The sequence below is a fragment of the Centrocercus urophasianus genome, unplaced genomic scaffold (assembly GCF_019232065.1).
Source record: "Centrocercus urophasianus isolate 14NV4802_14NV808 unplaced genomic scaffold, USGS_Curo_1.0 seq_15, whole genome shotgun sequence".
NCBI classification, from domain to species: domain Eukaryota; kingdom Metazoa; phylum Chordata; class Aves; order Galliformes; family Phasianidae; genus Centrocercus; species Centrocercus urophasianus.
The window spans coordinates 8380992-8402502 of NW_024884697.1; the positions used below are offsets into that span (position 1 = coordinate 8380992).

The 21511-nt window shown below is 38.5% G+C and overlaps 1 protein-coding gene across 1 annotated transcript in view; it reads left to right on the plus strand.

Annotated features, from left to right (window-relative positions):
• The window catches only part of PCLO (piccolo presynaptic cytomatrix protein), a 314203-nt gene that overhangs the window by 182753 nt on the left and 109939 nt on the right, over nt 1-21511 (plus strand). Inside the window, exon 9 of the mRNA XM_042816076.1 lies at nt 6989-7070. Within this exon, the coding sequence (XP_042672010.1) occupies nt 6989-7070 (82 nt within the window). The remainder of the gene's footprint in view (nt 1-6988; nt 7071-21511) is intronic.

Consider the following 21511-nt stretch of genomic DNA (forward strand, 5'->3'; position numbering starts at 1 on the left):
AATATAGCAGGTATTTCTGTAAATAAAATCCATGGTTGGTCTGATTTTACCTTACCAGATTTATTCCACTCAAATTCAACCTCCTTATAGCTGTCTAAAGAAAAGAACTGTTTTTGTCCCATTTACATTAGCTTGCACTTTAGTTGCTCAATGTAATTCCATTCTGTGATCAAGTATAAAATAAATCAGAAAGAATGAATCAATCTAATAATTAGAATACCTCATTTATTGTAGTGAAAAGAAAAATACCATACTGTTTTTCAAATTTGATTATTTGAAATCCAGTTCAACTTAGTAAACCACCAAATACCCTCTTGGTATTAATTGAGTTTATAAATTTCATTTGATATCTTTAAGTTCTTCACTTGATTATTTCAGCTGTCATTTTTACTGACCAACACTGATTACATTGTTTTCCAAAAGATGTAATGGAAGCAAGAGAAAGTATGGCATGGCCAATTTATTCTCCTTAAGAACTCAGTGTGCTGTGTTTATTCCTCGATAGCACCTGAGCAGAATATCCTGTTCTCATGCAGTGATAGGAACTATTTTGGCTGGTGAGCATATTTGACAATAGAATGTAGGTTTCATGAGGATTCTAAGTTTTACGAAGTAAGCTTTCAAATATCTTACAATACTAGCTGTGACTTACTTTTTTTTTTCTTTTGCCTATCTCTAGTTTAGCATATTCACAGATTTATACAGCCTAAGTTGTACTGAGTCTTTCTTGCTGACAAAGAAGGCTTTAGAAGATTATCTTTACAAGATAATCTTTACAACGAATCTATTCAAATAGCTCTCACAATGAACCAGCTTAATGGCAAGATAAAGGATGTTTTCATCTTCACAGCTCTTAATGTGAGTGGTAACAAAAACAAAACATGCCAGAACACATTCATCCTCATGAAAATATGCATTGCTCTTGACATACACAATAGTATTTGACTACTTCAGCATCATGACATAAAATTAAAAATTTACGTTAGTAATCACGTTGGCCCAAGAAGAAAAATAGTGATAAGCTGATATGGACATGTTCAGTAAGATGTATTTAATTCCTCAGATCCTTGCTTTGCCCTTGGAAATTGTTCCAAGACTTCTTACTCATCAAGAAGGTCTGATCTTTGTTTAAATAGCGCTGCACTAGGACTGCTTCAAGGACTTTGATCAAAGTTTTGAGGGAGGAGATCTTAAGGCAGCTAGAGTTTCTCAAATTATTTCAACAAAGAATTTTTTTATCCTCTCTAAAGCTACTGTACTATCCCCATGTTTGTATGGAAAGAGAGATGGTGCATTTAAAATCCTGCCATAGGCATTTTTAAAAGTTTTTCTAGTTGGAAATGGGAGAGTGAGCATGTTCTGAATAGTTCTTTGTGCTGCTTTTACTATTGTAAGTTCTGTGAACAAAAACATAAAGCTGCTGCAGAAGAAAAGCAGTGTACAAGAAAGAGCAGTTCCCCCTTCATCTCTTGCAATCCAGGTTAGCTACAGCACTTAACAATACAAAATTATTTCACCATGTCTGCAGAAGTGAGAAATGACAGTTCTCACCAATTCAGCATCATCTGCATTGTCAAAATGTTGCTCAGAAATTGTGTATGTTAAGTATCTGTGAACATTTGAGACAATAAATGAAACTGATTTTCATACGAATACAGATACAAAATTATTTTAAGACAAGGTAAGAAATGTCAGAGTCATTTTAAATGTTTCATTCCTTAGCTTCACATTGAATTCTGAATTCGTTGCCCCGTGCTTTCTCTACTGTATCCACAAGACCAATTCTGCGCAGAGATGTCCAGCCTTGTGTTGTGGGGCTCCAGATGACAAACTGTTTCTCATCCTGACCATGTGAACACGTCCAGCTTCACCTGGAGCCATCCTGGCTGCAGAAGCTTTCTGGAAATCAATTAGGATGACTCTGAGTTAACCATTTGCTCCTCTCAATATTCCATACACAGCACAAACCAACTGCAGAAGGAAGTATTTCCATGAATAGCATGAATATCTTTGTCAGATCAGTCAAAGTTTCAAAACACACTGTACATTTGCTAAATTTGCTACTTGTATTTCTTTTTTTTTAAAAAAAAAAAAAAAGCTTTGCTGACTTCAATCATATTTGTATTTGAGATTTTGTCTCACATGTGATACTCCAATTTACTTACTAGATGAAATCAGAATTGCTCAATTATGTCTCACAGAGCTTGTACATGTAAAGGTAATAAATAAAGCACACACCTTGCTTTTGAAGCAACTGTGCAGCAGAGTGACAAGCCTGAACTTCCAAGTTTCCACAGATTTCCTATAAACGAGGAATTAAGCTCACATACACTGTATTACTAATATTAAAATATATTTGTTTCTATAGCAACTTCTTTAACTCCACATAGTATTTTTAAATCACATTCAATTGCAGTGCAGTGTACTGCCTTAATTGCTGTTTCCCTGTGCAATGATTCTGAACTGCTTACCTGAGGAGAGTAAATGTGGTTTAAACCTAATCAATATGTAATTTGTTGCAGATTTCTAACTGATTCCTGTTGACCCTAACAGTACACTTGGTCACTGCCAGTTAACCAGGGACTTCTTTTAATCCCCAGATATCACAACTTTTAGTGATTAATTTTTGTGGAAGTTATTTGCATATCCTGAAATAATATGACTGTTTCAAACAGGCTGTGAAGGAACACTATGAGGATGTGCCAGGGGAAAAAGGGGTCATGAAAAAAATGCACAGATTACATCAACAGGAGACAAGTAGCTTCTTAATGGAGGGAGTTAAATACAGACCTTCCTGTGACTGCAGCTGATCTTTTAAACCCTAAATGATTAATAAACTCATAACAATGCCAGTGTATTGTCATCACTTCATTTTGACAAGAGTATTCTGAGCACAAAAATAAATGTAGACTTCTATAGATTAAATCTTTGAAATATCATTCTCCTATGTCTCATCTTGGTCCTTAGAACTGTACCATTTCCTTGAAATAACACGTAACTCGTGCAATTTTAGGACATTAAATAATATTCTATTTAAGTATGCTGAAATATTTCATTTAAGAATGATGAAAAATGGGAAAAATGAAGTAAGCAGCGGTGTCAAAATGAGAATGTTTATGAAAGAGATCCAGAAGACTACTTGCGAACTTCTTTTCCAGATTCTACAAATCCAGAATACTTAGTTTTGACAGTTTTCCAACTCTCAAGGAGATTATATTGAATTTCTAGAAAACTACTTACTCTATTTCAGGCTTTGGGGAGTCATATTTTTATTTTTATCCTTTTTTTCATATTCTCTGGAAATAACGAAGAAATAAGAGTGTAATTGTTACAATATCAAATGTGTTACTTGTTTGCTGCCACCTCATTGTAAGTCTAGATAGAATTTAGCAGGCAGTTGTTCATTTTTCAGTCACTCAAATCTGTTATTCTCACTGAATGACAGAATGACTTGTGTATCAAAATTCAGAGTGCAACACTCACCTCCACGAAGAAGCAAGCATCACTCCCTTTTCATTGCATTAATGTACAGGAACATTGCATTTGTTACCATTTTTCCCAAATATTTCTGCAAAATACCTGATCATCAGAGATCTGTCAGTACAGAGATATTTGCACTGCTAGGATTTCCAGAGAACTTGGTATTCTTGCTCTGTGCAGAGGAAATGCAAAAGCTCAAAGAATCATGATTGCCTCAGCTATAGAATTTCCTGGTTCTGGCTGTCACCAGGCTTCTGTACTCATACAATGGCCTTTGGTATTCAGAAATTAGAACTGATACTCTCTAACTCATCAATCTGAATATCCTCCATCCCTTTAAGACTGAATTTCATAAACAACTACCCCCACACTTAAGGACTGAGGTTCAGCTTATCAAATTGTCCCAGATTTTGGTGGAAAGAGAGTGCAGCACTATTTAAAAGCAGGGCTTTCAGTGGCTGTGTTGACTTGCTCCACAGCCCAGGTCATACTTTATAGCTGTTGTTACAGGCTTTGCCTGGAATATCAAAATACATTTAATGCACTTTAGTTCTACATAAATAAAACATTAAGGAAATTTACTCTTCTTAATTGTCCTCATTACCTGATAGAAATAACTTCTTTGAAGCTTCCATAGAATTTCTTTATCAGACTAAAAGACAACAAGGAGAAAACAGAGTATATATTTAAATTGATTTTCTATAACAGTGGTAGAAAACCTCAACACAATTATCTGTTCTTCATTCAATTTCTCAGAAGGGCTTAATGCTGAGTGATAACATCAAACATGACCAGAGCTAAAATTCCTGGAGGAAATGCTTTATACTCCAGTTTTCATTTAGCTCACTGGGATGGAGCCCTCAAGGGCTCTCTGAGTAATGTGCTGAAAAATGTGACGTGAGTCCTGTGTCAACTCAAACGGGATGCTTGGGGGAAAGATACGCTGGAGAGTTTAAATGTGCTGTAATCAGAGGAGGATAATGTTATCAGTCCTGACTGACTCATTGCTTGAGTGTACTGGCTGCTCCTGGAATGGTGAGGAAAGGATCTCCATGGCAAGGACCTATGGCATAATGCTGTGGGTTTTGTAGTGAAGGGTCAAGTCACCTTAAGCCCTGTGACCTAAATCTAGGCTTGGAGGCTTTCACCTCCTACACTCCTGCACCCTTGAGTGATTGTGTGACTGCAGTAGGGGCCCTCTCTGTCTTCATGGTGATAACTGGGGGACAAGTCAACTAGAAGGCCCCAGGACATACATTCAGGTAACGGAAACCACCTTCTGAAAAAGTAAAAAATGCGAACAAATGCAAATACAAAGCGATTTGTGTTGTGCAGGGTTTTGAGTATCATACATTTCAGATAAATACGGGCATTAATGGTTAAATTAAAACCATCAAAACCAACATTATTGTCATTCCTTGCATACTCTGTTTACATCAACTCCTGTTCTTTCATATGTATTCTCCTGCCATTTTCAGACACAAAACCATTCTGAAGGCAAGTGCCTAATGTCATGTTCGATTTAAGCACTGATTCCCACCAACAATAGAAAATAATATGCTACCCTGGATGTTAATAAACGTTAATGCTTTTGTTCACAACTTTATGAATCACTAAGATTTATACTTATCATAAAATTCTGGAAATGAAAGTAATGAGAAAGTAATATACTAAAGCAGGAGACAGTCTATATTTTCTGATATATTTGTCAGTGAATTTTATACAGTATGCTTTTGCATATTCTTGGATTATTTTTTACTCAGAAAGCAATTCTGCTAAAGAAAGACAAGATAGAGCAATACCAAATAAATTGTAAGTTGAAGTTTATGAGCTGCAGTGTTCCTCAATTAAATTTGAATTGCTTCCACCAAGATGGATCCCAACTAAGTATATGCTCTAGTATCTTCATACTGCTTCTCTTGAACTTTATTACTTTGTATTACTTCTTATTTGCTGAATTAAAAATAAAATTAGAAACATTTATTTTAAAGATTTTTTACAATTTTATGGAAGCTACACATGATAAATGCATCATCATTTTTACTGTTAAACTACACTTGCTGATTTTAATAACTGGGAAAACAATGTCCCTATCCATTTATATGCATGTACAACTCATGGCACTGTGCACACTTTTACTAGCATTAAACCCTCTATTCTGGCAGAATTCCAGGGTAAGTCATAAAGTCTGCCTGATCTCTGTTCTGATTTATTCTGCAGTACTTGTCCTTTACCAGATTTCTCTTTCGGCTGAGGTAAATTATGGCTGAAACTACAGTATGCTATGAGAGGGTTTCATCCTTCTAGATGCAGTACCATCCACTAGAAAAGAGACTGAATTATGACAAATGATGTATGAACTCCTGCTCACTGTGGGACTTGACTTCTCTGTTTCCCCTCCTGTCACTTCCGTATGCTATCCATTAACATCATAAGGCTCTCCAGAGCAGAGACCGAATTTGAAGTGCTTAGTTCAGGAGGAGCTTAGTCCTTTTAAATGCTACTTAACCATAAATAATAGTAATAACCACCTGGCAGCAGGCTGCTGATACATTCAGACATCCATGTGTTCATACTGATTGACATCGTTCCACCAGCTCCCTAATTCCACTGCCGGTTCCATTGACACCCAACCACGAGCAGCCCCAGGCAGCTCTGCTCCCATTTCTCAGCCAGGGTACAGAGCTCAGGCTCGGCAGAGATGCTGGATTCTTCTATGCTTCTGAAAGACAACAACTGCAGACAAAAACAGTGTGTAATGGATGTGAGGTGTGTGAGTGGTAAAACACTCTGCAGAGATGTTTTGGTGAGAATACACAGCAATCTTCTCTGATAGATGGGCTGATACGTGCTGCTTGGCCCCTTCTGTACCCATCACATAGGGCAGGTGGAGTGATTGTAGCTGGCTTTTGAAAACACACTGCTTTCAGCTATAACATTTTGCAGTATTAGCCCAAGTGAATTGCCACTCATGATTATATAAACAGTAGTCCTGTAAGTTTTAGGTCAGGCCTTTTAAAAAGCTTTTAAGATTTGATGAAGAAGTACATTAGTTCATTTTTCTTTGATAAAACTAGAACAATAACTTATGGCTGTTTGCACATTCACCACCATTTGTTTAGGTCCATATGAGCAGTATTTTATAACAATTACAGAGCTTGTATGTCTTCTTATTCTCCTCTCAAACATTGTTTGGACAAAGGATTAATGCTAAGAAAAACTACAGATGACAGAAATCACCTTCCAGTCATTAGGAAATAAAAAGAGAACTGCTGCCATACTGAAACTGAATCTCAGTTTTTTGGAAGCAAATATTGATTCCCCTGCAGAAGGATTTTCTGATCAGACAAACATGTCTTGAAAGTCAGGGGATGTTTGAGTCACAGAGTTGTGATATTTCCCTTGATGAAATAAGTTCATTTGCTTGTTTCTGTTTTAACTGTCTAAAATACTTGTTACAATTAATGTTATGTTATCTCTTAATGACATGCATATTTGTGTTCCTCAGATAAATGGGAAGCCCCTGCAGTATCTTTTCCCTCATGCAAGACTCAAACTACTGAGAGACCCAAAGGATCACACAGTTTCAGGTAAACAGCAACAACCCTCTATGAGACATTAATTGATTAGCATGATTGATGAAAAGTATTTGCCCTATTAAATTTTTTTCCTGTGTTTTATGCAGCAGAGATTCAGCGGTCATCTTACATTTTACTATTTGGTTGTAATGGAAAGCAGCAGCACAGAAAAAAAGGTCACAACAACTGTTTGAGATACTTAAGCTACGTAGACATTAAGAGCACAGGGAAAATCTGTTGTAATGTACATATCAGTAGTCTGCTTTGCAATTGCTTTTTATATAACTGTATTCTTTTCAGGAGAAGCTTCAGTAATATTCAACAGGGGAATCAGAAAAATAGGTAGGCTTATGTAGGTATTCAGCAGGAATAGAATGGAGAATTTTATTCTTTCTGCAGAGCTACTGGGACTCTTCTACAGAAGAGGTTATTGGAAAAATAAGATTCCATTTTTCTGTGATATCTTCACATAGGGAAATTTTTCTCAGAATTTCAGATTTTTTCTCTTTAGCCTAACTCATGCATATGTTCACATGAGATTCTGCTTGCCAAAGAGAAGAAAGTGGCAGAAGTTATGTCCATTCCCCTCCCAGCTGACCTTTTGTGAGCAGGAGTGCAGTCTGACCTTTTAGGTATCAGGTTGCAAACCACTGCATGTTACAGATGTTGCAAGGGTAAGGTTTGTCTGATGGAACTTTTGGAATTGCACTCTTTTCGCATACAGTATTGATAAAAAATTAAGAGGTTTTTCAATTGTCTCCTTCAGAGGTACGTGCTTTTAAGTGGGTTTGTTTTGGAACCGTAAGACTTTCTTTCCATTTAAAGAATTGCAGTAGTGTGTGTCAAACCCTGTTTCTCTGCAGAAGTAATTACTGACTGCCAGCTTTGGTGTTCCCTTGAGCATTAACTAGAAAGTGGCATCAACTCACTTGAATTGCTAAATATTGTTTACACAAGGTTTCTGGCAGTAAAATCTTGATCACTCCCACTCCCCACATCTACCTCATATTTAGGGTGTTACATGAATTTTCAGTATATATTATCAGGCATTTTCTTACTAGTCACACAGTGTAACACCCACTAAAGATTTTGGAATACATCAGGACCCTTCCACCCACGCAGCACCATTTGAAAGCAGCATCCAGCTCCTCACTTCTGTCAGCCTTCCCTGCCTGGGGCCTTGCAGCCAACAGGAGTATCCTCCTGGAGACTTTTTTGCCTCGGGGAGTGATGAGTCATGCTGTGATCCAAGCTGCTCTCTTATGAGAACAAGTGGAATGACAGCCACACAACCTTGTGTAGTTCATGTCTTAATGTTGCTGAAGGCCCGAGTCTCCTGTGTCAAATTACTTACACTTAAAATGTTCCAAATTCTCCACTAGCTGTGCTGCTGGCAACCATGCATCAGGGGAAATACCTTGTAAGTGACGATTGGACAACCAAGGTGTAGATATTGGTTTCCCACTTATCAATGCTCTGCTCAGCATGAGATCACACAGGACTGAATATTGCCTCAAGGTTCCATAGCCCATGCTAAAGTTCGCTTCTGTAGCTGTGCTGTATTGGACTGCTATGCCAGCTGCCGTCATACTTTTGGTTTGTGATCCAGGTAAATCCCTGAAGCCCTGCAGGCATATACGACTGTGTGGAGTGTATACAGATTTCCCTACAAGTATTAGAACGCTGAAGTGCAGATTCTGCAGAGGAGTGAAAGGGTGAAACAAGGTACCAGTAGGGAGTAGGTGAACAAGAAGATATTGTCATGTTTCTCACTCATTGTACATGTTTTAGGTACTGTAACTTCTTGACTTCACAACTCGCTCCTTCCCCCAACTCAGAGCCCAGGAATTAAAGCAGAAAAGCTCTTTACCTGTGCAGTGCTTCCTGCTGAGCCTTGAACTTTGAAAGTGGGCTCTCCCAGAGCTGCACATGTGGTTTTTGTTTGCTTTAAAAATTCAGCTTTGATTAACTGGCATCAGCAAACTACTAGTAAGTCTCATTAGCCAGACAGTGAGGCAGACTTGGAAATCTATTACAAAACAGAAATTTCTTAAAATAATGGTAAATCAAACAACATATACTCTGATTCCTCCACAGCTTCTTCATTTAATCAGCTAGACACCAATGAAGTTTTTGTGTATTAATCTAGATGCTGTAGTTGGATGTCTGGCTGGTTGGATTCTTTCTTTTTTTCTTGGTTTCTTCCCTCTCTCTTGTTCTCTTCCCCACCCTTTCTCCATCCCCCTTTCCTCTCCCTCTGCCTTTCTCCCCTTCACCCTCTTTCCTGTCAAAAGTGCCAACTGAGGTGTTGAATCATTTTTTGTTTATCTCTTCACCATATTCTTGTTGCATATGCACAGGAAAAGTGTACGTTAGGAAAAAAAACCAAACTTGATAATGCCCAAGGCTGGACCTGGATTTCCCCAGAGGACAGCCAGGCAGTGTGAGTCTGTCCAAATATTCTTGCAGCTGCCTTGGATAAGACTCTCTGAATGCTTGAGTTCCTGAACTCACATCTAGGACTTGTGTTCAGGTCCTGTGTGCCCATGGCAGGGTGTGCATCATCCATTGGCTCTGATTGTCTGACAGTATGCACAGAGCATCCTCTGTTCTGGCTGTGCATAAAAGACTGTCCTATGTGGTCTTTTCAACACAAGCAAGAATAGTTTCTGCTGATCATTTAAATACTGTACATGCAGTTTGGTCAGTTTAACAGCAGGAACAGCCTGGAGAGATTCCCGAAACTGCCAGGTTCTCCATGGGGAAAATAGATCAACATTTAAGTACACAAATAGTGTACCTTAAGTAACGTGTGCTGGGTAAGCACAAGCACAGCATGAGTGTGTACCAGCTGTACCACAGCTACAAGTATAGGACAAAACAAATTTCATCCTTCTATTACCATCAATAATTTGAATTCCAGCCTGACCTCGGATTTCTCCAGGAATGGGTCTCTCTGGAGGCAGCCTGTTCCAGTGTCTCAGCACCCTTATCAATAAAAGTCTTTTTCTTATATCCAATCTAATATCTCACCACATGCTTACCATATTGGAGCTTACTGTATGATAAGGGTTTCAGAAATTGTCTCGATATCAATAGTAAGAATAATCCCAATTCCTATAAAATTCAGTCTCTCTCATTACATATTCTGTGCACATGAATTCTATTTATTTGCTTTCTTGCTTAATGAAAGATACAGATGCCTTTGGTGTCTCTTATGTAATCTGGCATAATTTTGCACACTGAAACATTTATCAAATTTTAGCATATAAATGAGTTGTTTAAGAATGAAAAATTGTTATGGCAAGAGAACAGTAGCTCTGAATGAAAAATGAAAGTGTACTCCAGCATATTCCATCATCTAAAACTCACAGCTCTTCTGTTCAAGGTACGCACTGTCCCTTCCTCAGGCAAGACTGATGGATAGGAAGGAAATGCCAAGGATTTTCTCTGCAAAGACAAATAATTTGCATCATTAAAAAAAAAAAAAAAAAAATAGAATTGGCATCATGGTTCTGGTGAGCTGTCAAAGCAAGGATGGCAGTGATCAATGAATGATAATGTATCAGTACTTAGCACTCCAGAAACTCACTGTTTGCTTTCACTGAGATTCCCTTGATTCCTTTGGATCCTTTAGCATTAACAGAATAAGTACTTTTTTATTTTGCCGGCATTTCCTCTTCTGGTTTTCAACACTTCAGAGTAGTATTTGAAGAAGGCAAAGGAGGACATGGCTGCTGATGCCATTAAAATGTGGCCAGACTCTTTGGAAATGTTGCAAGGAGAAAAAAATACATCCTGTTCTTCCCAATGAGGTAGATGAATCTCAATAGGTCTGTACATGAATGTCAAAATAATTCTTGCAGGTTTGTCTCACTGGGGACTCAGTCACAATTACTATCCCCTTTCCAAATATGGGATGTCTTGTGCTTCTGAGAAGCAAAACGTACCTGTGGGCGGGCAGGCAGGCTGTCTATGTTCTGGAACATCCTCTTCAATTCTGATGAGAAAAAAAGCAAAGAAACAAATCAGAAAAAGCTGTAAACTTTATAGTAGAGAGAAAAAAAAAAAAAGAGAGAGAGAGAGAGAGAGAGAATTAGACTGAGTGTAGAAGATTGTGTCCCTAATCTTCACTCTAGCAGTGATGTCAGTGAAACAGCTAATAGCATGACAGGGTACCTGCAAGGCTGCACACACGTCAGAGATGCCTCATACTCTCTTAAGGGCTGTTAATTCTTGTACCCAGCACCACATTTCTTAAGCATGCCAACTCATGGGATACTTATTCAGAGAGAAAAGAGGAGGAGAATTAGAAATTCTTTTCTGTGTCAAATCTACACAGCTACAGTCTCTGAACAAATAACCCAATATGTTTAGACTTCTTTCACCTTCATATTTAGACTTCTTTCACCTGTAAGTTCTTACAGCAAAATACTGAAGTGCAGTGAATATATGATGTTTAATCAAGGAAGAAAACACATTATGTACAGTCATAGGCCATACTGAATATGGCATACTAATAATGGACTTAGGGTAAAAGTGTAAAAGTTGTCACTTGTCCTCAGACTCTTTTCACAGATGATTGCTTGTCCTTTTTCTATGCTTTAGCATTGTGAAGAACTAAGATAATAATTTGCATTAAAAATATCTTCCTCCAGCAGTCATTTGTCACTAGGGAAGGATCTAATCTGTAATTAATGACCATAATTCCCTCAAGTACTCTCTGCTTATCAGAGATGTGGCACAAAAGCTAAAATCAGTAAAGAGAAAGAGACAGAGCTGTTACAGCCAGGCTACCATATATTCTATGTTTATGTTCCTTTTACCTGAACAAACATTATTTGAAGCGCACTAGTGTGTGTGTTTAAAATGATTCCTGTGAAATCTTTTTGGCAGGTCCATTTGTTCATACACTTTTCAGTGTATGAATACCTATTTAAGAAAGTTTAGTGAGACCACAAGATGAGGAGAAGTAACTGGGAGATCAATCTGTCTACTGATAATAAAGGTGCAATTTGCTTTCATAGCTCTAATGCAGAAAAGGATGCAGAAGCAGATCACTGCAATTACTGAGAGTTAGAATTCTGCTGAGCCCTCTGTTTCTCATTGAAAGCCAAAAGGAAAGCAGGCATGTAACAGTGAGATTGAAAGACACTGAAATAGCATCTGTCAATTTCTAACTGTGTCTAACACAGCTCAGCACTTTCTCTTAAAGAACTAGAAAAGGAGATACTCAGGAAGGTCTGTCATCGATTGGATGAATGTCAAGGACATTAGGGCAAAACTGACAGAAGTCCAACTAATGAAAGTTAAATGCACAGAGATACCAGATTAAGGTTTCACTTCTCAGGGGAGATATGAATGATCTTAGCAACTCTCAGAGGGAAATGAAGACCCTGCGTTCCCATCTTTGAATACTTGCTATGAAAAATAGTAATTGTACTATTATAACTACATTAGAATGAGGCAGTTAGAAAGGGCAAATAACACTATTTTTCTTTCTTGATTATAAAGGAAGCACAAAGTGTCTTAGACTGAGATTTTTTGTCCCTCTCTACTCGGCTCTTGTGACGCCCCATCTGGAGTACTGTGTCCAGGTGTGGAGCCCTCAGTACAGGAAAGACATTGAGATTTTGGAAAGGGTCCAGAGGAGGGCGACTAAGATGATCAGGGGGCTGGAGCACCTCCCCTATGAGGACAGGCTGAGGGAGTTGGGCTTGTTCAGCCTGGAGAAGAGAAGGCTGCGGGGTGACCTCATTGCAGCCTATCAATACCTGAAGGGAACCTACACCCAGGAGGGGAGTAAACTCTTCAAAAGGGCTGACAACAGCAGGACTAGGGGAAATGGATCCAAGTTGAGGGAGGGAAGATTTAGGTTGGATGTTAGGGGGAAGTTCTTTACAAGGAGAGTGGTCAGGCCCTGGAACGGGCTGCCCAGGGAGGTTGTGGATGCCCCGTCCTTGGATGTGTTCAAGGCCAGGTTGGACGGGGTCCTGGGCAACCTGATCTGAATGTGTGTGTTTGGTGGCCCTGCTAGGCAGGGGGGTTGGAACTACATGATCCTTGAGGTCCCTTCCAACCTGGGTGATTCTGTGCTTCTGTGATTTTGGTCCTGTAGAGATCTTAAGTTAGATGTGATGAATGCCTATGGCTATAATGAAGAAGCTATGGAACAATCAAACTAAGTGGGGAAGACTGAATGCTGAAAGGACCACATTGCTCCACATCACCCAGTGACAAATACCCCTTTGATTTGGATACATTTTCCAGAGCAGGGTGCTGTAACATTTTGAGGATGATTGCCTCCTATTCTCTATTTATTTCGTCAGTTCTCTGAAGTGTGTTAGGTGTGCAATTTCAGGAGGTCTGGCAGCAGGATGAATCAGGTTAAGATTTCTGATTTTACAGGTCACTGAAATGGAGAAAATTTAATTCTCTAGATACGGAAATGAAGAGTTCAGTGTTTAAAGCAACAATGCAGATAAACATTTTATTCTCATCCCTGTCACAATTTCACTTATTTACTATCCTATTATTTACTATCCCTGTCATAATTTTACTAAGCAGCTAATTGACTGCTAAATTATTTAATTCATAAATCATTTTCCTTCTGTAATAGATATTTCAAGTTTTTTTTTTTAGATGTCAAACTTATATAATACAAATAAGATGCAGTGTGTCAAGTGTCATTGTGCTGATATTCTAAAATAGCAACCAACCAAACAAGAAAAACGAACTGAAAATCACTTTGTTAACTGCCCCATTTTAAAGTGTAGAAGCATTATTTTTCTGTGTTTTATTTTGTTTTCATTTGATTTATTACCTGCCTAAGCTGGTAAAAGAAGTAATGGGATGTCATTACCTAAAGACATAAGTTTAAATCCAAGGCAGATGAGAGGTGTTTGGATACAGTTTATAACCTCATTCAGTAGCGTCTGTTATCATCAGGGAGAGAGCATGTGAAATGAACTGAAGGTCTCAACATGTGTCTTAGTGGATAATTCCCTGTTTATAGATACAAAGCTGGCCCAACTCCATAGGCTGAGTGGTTGTAAGAAATGAACTGTCAAATGGCAACTCCGTTCTTGCAGTGGGACTGCATGAACAGCTGCACTATGATGCCTCTTATGAGAACACACATTAAGCTTCTGTCTGTCCTGCTGCCAGCTTAGGCACTTTTCCAAGCAATGAGTCAAAAGTTAATTTGAAGCTTAATGACAAAGGAATTACAATTCCTTCACTTATTTTCTGCAATTTATATTCATATCATATCACTTCTTTTAATGAATTAAACACCCCAAACGTGTAGTATTTTTCTCATTGAAAAGTTCAGGGTTTTTTTTTCAAAGAATTAAGTGGCTGCAGGTGTTACCTGTTTTGGAAGAAGGATATTTTACACTGAATGGTTTCATAAACTATTCCTCATTCATGACAGTTACCTATGCAGCACTGTATCAGTTGATTCCCTTGTGCAGCAGAGCCATTTGGTTGAGATATTCTTTTGATTTTCCTTTGAGAAGAATTGTACTGAGGCAATACTGGGTACCTTTAAAAAACAGGCAGTGATATCTTCTACAGATTCCTCAAAACATTGACCATTGCCCCATATGTCGTGGGGACATAAATGTTCCCCACGATATGCACACTCTTCAAAGAGCAACTTTGGTTTAGCCATTGGCAATACACATTTGCACAAATCTCACACAGATTTTCTTTGCTTTAAGAATTGTATTGGGAAAAAAAATATGTTTGATTAGTTACATAAACACCTGTATACGGTTTGTATGAGTCTGTAGTACCAAGAGACATTATGCAATGTTTGTAATAAAGGGTCAGCACACAAAGTTGTAGTTAATAGAACTTAGGTTGAGATCTAAGAATGTACTAAGAGAATTTAGTATAAGGTAAGTCTTCAAGCCTTTACTTGTTATTTTCGTTAACAAAATATAGTGTCAAAGCATGGAAACCTACTTACAAAATGCTTAAACAAAGCCAAACAGTTTTAAGTTTTGGTCCAAGATGTTAAGATAACTGGTAACATTCTCCTAGAACTAACCTGTCATTTGCACTGTAATAAAAAATCAATAATATGCCAGATTCATAATATACTAATTAAGTTGTGACAAATGAGCGGAGCATAATTTATGTAACTCTTTCTTATGATGAAAGAGTTGACTCACTTTATGTGAAATATGAATCAATTTTTTCCCCTTGTTAAGAAGACCATTAACAAAAAATGAAAAGCAAAAGCTAATTCTGTAGAATTAAAAATGTCTTTTTTTTTTTTTTTTTTTTTTTTTTTTTTAAGCCAAATATGATTGACTGAAATACTGTCTGAGCAGATTAAAGATTGTCTGTTATGGTTCATTCTTGTAAGAATCTGTAATGTTTTGTGAAGCTTTACATTTACATGTAGTCAGGATGTCTGGACAATGTGATGACTAAAAAGCTGTTCAGATGGATTTAGAGAGCAGTGGTTAATGGGCTGTGTTTTTCCAAGGGCACATAATGAATCTGGGGACTTACATCATTTCATATTGTTATCAGTGATGTGGAGGAGATGATGGAGTAAGCTTCATAACTTAGAGATGGCTTTGGATTATGGAAAATTCTTGAGGTCAGGGCTGCCATTTAGAGGGACCAAGACTGACAGAAGGAATGGGCCAATAGAAAACTTGTAAAATTGAAGGACAAATACATATCCCACCCCTGAAGAGAAGAAAACCCGTACAATGTCACAAGGCAAGGACTGTTTGGCTGGGAAGAAAATCTGCAGAAGAGGCCACTGGGAAGGTCACTGTAGGAAGTAAGCTACACACTGTACACCCTAGCAGAAGAAGAAGGCTAGCAGCATCCAGGGCTGTTACCAGAAGCATTACTCTGAGTTGGACAAGTCTATGCATCTCCCTGGAAAAGACTTTCAGCAGGTATAAATTATCACCCCTTACAAGTGCAAACCTTTCCTAAATGCAGTAAATATTAGAGCAGTCTCGTTAGGTCAAACACAACCTTTTTTAGCACTTTATCATGGATGGCAGAAGATGTGTAAGAAAAGAGGACAGGAGTGCAATGTTCTCATAACTTCCAGCAGTCTGGAAGCCATGTTCAACCATAGAAGCAGTGAATGCTTCTGTGAATTTAATATAGAACTACTTCTTCCTAAAAGCCTTAGTTTATACGTTATAGTGAAGCCAGTATACACATATATTACTTACTACATCATATTTGCATTAAATCTGTTGCTGTCCCTTAAATAGCAAAGGCAATTGGGATGGGAGAGTTCAAAACATCTTAGATAATTGAGCACAATTGTCAGTCAGTGGCATCTCTTGCACCAGTGGTGTCTATCAGTAAAAATGCATGAGTAATCTTACTCTGATGTGACAAATTATCCAAAAAAAAAGCTTGTCTCTTGTTTTCTAGAGATATAGTAAGTGTCCCAAGAAGCTAAATTAGAAAGTACTTTATGATCTTTCAGAATGAAAACCAGTGTACAAACCATCATGAAACTCTTTCTCAGCTGATATAAATCAACGTTATGTTAATAAAACATCCAGAATATAAATGAATTTCATCAGCTCAGGATTTGGCCTCATGTATACTTTATGCCTTAATTATGAATGGCTAAAAGGTACAATAACTGAGAAAATTTAATCATGCTTTTAGTAAACAACTTCATTTAAGTGAATTGCTTGAATTAAGCTTAGAAAATGCCAAAACAAATCTCTCGAGGACAATCTTGAAAATGTTTTACCTATCCTAGACAACCACGCTTTGATATGGCTCGTCATAGTATGTGTTCCATATAATTGTATAGCAATAATAAGGCAAATAAAAATTTATCCTGGATTCGACTTATAAGCATTTCTTTTCCTGTTGCTTTCCAAATGCCTGACCTAAATTATTTTTGCTTGGTTTGTCATTTTTCCTTTTTGCCTATTCTCTAGACTTTCCAAATTGTTTTATTAAAACAATATGTAAATAGTTTATTTTTCGTCACTTTTAAATCTGAACTCTTTGATGAGAGATCTTTCTTTTTCATTGTTTCCCGTGGCTGACAATTCTATTGATACAGACAATGGAATGTGATGTAAAATTGTTCCCACAGATGAGGACCTACCAGAACCCTATCATATGTCTAAATTATTGATTTGTTCTTATTGCTGCAGCATGATATTTTGTCATATTACAAAATTGATTGTACCTAATATCTCTTTTTCATTTCTTATCCTCGTGCATTTTTTTAATGGCTGCCACTGCATCTTATCCAAAAAAAGATCATTATTGTCTTTTTTTGCTATAATTCAGCTGTCTGGTTTCAAATTTTGTTTTTGAAAGTGTTAGAAAGTGATGAAGACCATATTTGGACTTTTTTTTTACGTCCCTTGGCAGTGTGTCTATGCTTCGGGTCTTGGATCTGAAACAAAAAACTGAATTTCTGCGTTGAAACATAAACATATCTTCCATTCCAAATTACACAAGGACATTTGTCATTGTCCTCATGGGCATTTTTCAATTCAAGTCCAATTCAGTTTTTTCCAGTTTACTCTGTAAAGATTCAACTTCAAAGCACATAGAAATCAAGAGAAATAGCTAATGATTTTCAACTACTGTCTTGAAGGGCATGATCTTAGGCACTAGAAATCCAAATCAGTACATTTATACAGATACAGAGGCCTCTGCCTCTGAAATTCTGAAAGTTCTATATCTGGCTGTGACTTGTGATATTTGAGTCATATTTCTACTGACTCTCTTACTTAGAGTTTCTTGTGCCAATTCATTCAAACTCATGTGAGTTTGTGATCTTGAAGAATACGGTCCAGGCAAAAAAAGCATAGTCAGGACCCTAAATTCTGAAAGAGCAAACTTTTGGCTATTCAAGAAATTACTGAATGAGATCCTGTGGGAAGCTGTCTTTTGGGACAAAGGAGAAGTTCTGAGCTGGCAGTGCGTAAGGACAATTTTCTGAGTGCACAAGAGTTCTCCATACCTCAGTTTAAGAAAGACAGGAGGCAGGAAACCAGCATGGCTGATCCAGGAAGGACCTGCTGGTCAAAATGAGGGAAAAGAGGAACATGTACAGGCTGTAGAAGCAGGGATTTGTGGCCTGGAAGTAATATAGGGATACAGTCCAGACCTGCAGAGATTGGATCAGGAAAGTACAGATGGAACTGAGCTTGGCAAGGGATATGAAAAATAACAAGACTGGATTCTACAGGTACAGAAGAGATAGAAAGAGAGTGAACACCCTCTGATAAATAAAAAGAGAAAACTGGCTACAACAAACATGGAGAAGGCTGAGTTACTTGATGAGTTCTTTGCCTCAGTCTTCAGTGAAAGGCTTCCCATCTCTCTCACATCCCTGAATGCGTTAGAGGGGCTTGAGGGAGCAAAATATGTCCTATTGTAAGAGAAGAGCCAGTTGGAGACCATTTCATGAGACTGAATCTGTTTGAGGCTGGATGACATGTATCCCGGGATCCTGAAGGAACTGGCTGATGTGATTGCCAAACCACTCTCTATTATATTTAAAAAGCAATGGCTGCGAGGCAAAGTAACTGTGACTTGGAGAAAAGGAAATACCACTCCCATTTATAAGAAAGGGGGAAAGGAAGTCTGGGGAACTAGAGGCCAGTCACCTGGGAAGGTCATGGAGAAGATACTCCTGGAAGAGATATTGAGACATGAGATGAAGACATAATCCAAAGGCAGACTGTGTGTGACCAGTCTGCTGGCCTTCTGTGATGAAGTGACGGTAGACAAAGGAAAAGCAACTGATTTTATCTACCTGGACTTCTGCAATGCCACTGACTTGGTCCCACCCCACATACTTATCTCTAACTTGAAGATATATGGATTTGAAAGGTGGATCATTCAGTGTATAAACAACTGACTGGGAGGTCACACTGGGAGCATTGTGATCAGCAGATGTATGTCTGGGTGGAAGGCAGTGGTTGCTTTAGAAGAGTGGTTTCTTTAAGAGGACTGTGCTGGGATCAGTACTCTTTTAGCATCTTTGTCAGTGACATAGACTGTGGAATTGAGTGCACACTCAGCAAGTTTGCATGCAACACTAAGTTGAGTGGAACAGTTGATAGAAGGGAGGGATGTCCAAAGGGACATGGACAAGCTGGAGAGGTGAACTTATGTGAACCTAATGAGTTTCAACATAGCCAAGTGGGTCACAGAAATGCCAAATGTGTACAGACTGTGAAAAGTACTCATGGAGAGCAGCTCTGCAGAGATGGACTTGGGGTCCTGGTGGTTGAAAAATCTAACATGAGTCAGCAGTGTGCACTTGCAGCCCAGAAGACCAATGGTTTCCTAGGCTGCATCAAAAAAGGTGTGGCCAATGGGGCGAGGGAAGTCACTGTCCTTCCCCACTCTGCCCTTGTAAGGCTCCATCTGGAATACTGCACCCAGTACTGTGGTTCCCAGCACAAGAAAGTTTGGAGCTGTTGGAGTGGGATCAGAGGAGGGTCACAAAGGTGAAACACCTCTCACATGAAGACAGGCTGAGAGAGCTGGGATTGTTCAACATTGAGAAGGCTCAGGGCAGACCTCACTGCAGCTTTCCAGTACTTGAAGGATATAAATTACATGAGCAGACAGTGATAGGACAAGGGGGAATCGTTTTAAACTAAAAGAGGGGAGACTTATGTGAGAGTGTAGGGGAAATTTTTCACTGTGAGGATGGTGAAGCACTGACATATTGCCCAGAGAAGTTCTGGATTTTCCATCCTTGGAGATGTTCAAGACCAGGTCTAGTACCTGATCTAGTGCCTGATCTAGTGGGTGGCAACCATGACCATGGCAGGAGGTTGGAACTGGATTTTCTTTAAGGTCCCTTCCAACCCAAGTCATTCTATGAATATCTGTAGCACATCCTGATTTTTTTTTCCTTGCTTTGTTCATTTAATGAGACAAATGGTTTCATGCATTTGGAAATTTAGCCCAGAGGAAATACTTGTTTGAGTTAGAGTATGAACAGTTTGCACAGAGCTTCTGGTTCACATGGCTGCATTCTCAAGGCCAGTGATTCAGTTGCTATTACTGTATGGGGCTTACCTAGAAGTTAAGCAATATCAGTCCCCTCATTTGATGCTTAAATTCTGTTTTGTTTTATACAGAAAAAAAATTCCTTGCAAACTTTTTATTTTATTTTTTTTTTTTTTCGATGCTGTATAAAGACCGGAAAAAGCCCGGTGTGCCAAAAGTTACACAGTGTTCCTCTGCACTCTGTTTCTCTCTCTCTCTCTCTCTCTCTCTCTGTCTCTTTTTTTTTTTTTTTTTAGTTACTTTATGCCATTTATATAGGTAGTTATTGACATTTGTTTGGAAAGTCACATCTAATCATCCCTTAGACACTGAAACAATAACAGGAAACATAGGTTACTTATACAGTAGTGGTTCTACAGAGCTGTATTACTAAGTAGAAAAAACATGGTAAGATTTCATGACCTATCTTGTGAACAGAGCAGCAGCTACTGTTAGCCAGTGATCTGATCTTTATTATCTCTATAATGGCAAAGCATGACCGAACCATAACTTATGGTCAGCCTACTCAAGCAGAATGTATTTTTTTTTGTCAGTTGAGTCATGTATCTTGTCTTTCTACTGTGGGATACAAGGGAATAGGATTTCGCAGTGTTCTGCAGAACACTCTGCTACACAGGTTTAGAATAAATAAGTCAGATTGAATGCAAAGTACCCTGTGATGGAGATAATGGAAAAAAGAATATTTTAAAACACTTCTGCAGAATGCTTGCCATCTCACCAGTGATAGAATTTATCAGTGCCAATTTGTTGATCACTGCTCAAATATAAACGTGAATATATATTGCTGAAGTTTGTTTTGTCTAGAAGGAGATGAAATAAAGAGAAAAATGTCATTTTGAAAGTTATAAAGTAAAATAATTGGGGTAAAATAATCTTTTATTAAGCATTTTAAATATTCATTGAAGCTCTTGAGTTATGCTTTCAATTGCTCATGTGCTCAACAGAGCACAGAGGGTCGTTGTTGGTGGTGCAGACTCCGGTTGGAGACCTGTAACTAGCGGTGTTCCTCAGGGGTCTGTGCTGGGTCCGGTCTTGTTCAACATCTTCATCAATGACCTTGATGAGGGGATAGTGGCCACCCTCAGCAAGTTTGCTGATGATACGAAGTTGGGAGGATTGGCTGACACGCCTGAAGGCTGTGTTGCCATTCAGCAAGACCTGGATAGGCTGGAGAGCTGGGCAGAAAAAAACCAGATGAGGTTTAACAAAAGCAAGTGTAGAGTCTTGCATCTGGGGAGGAATAATTCCATGCACCAGTACAGGTTGGGGGATGACCTGCTGGAGGGGAGCTCTGCGGAGAGGGACCTGGGTGTCCTGGTGGATGACACGTTGGCCATGAGCCAGCAGTGTGCCCTTGTGGCCAAAAAGGCCAATGGCATCCTGGGGTGCATTAA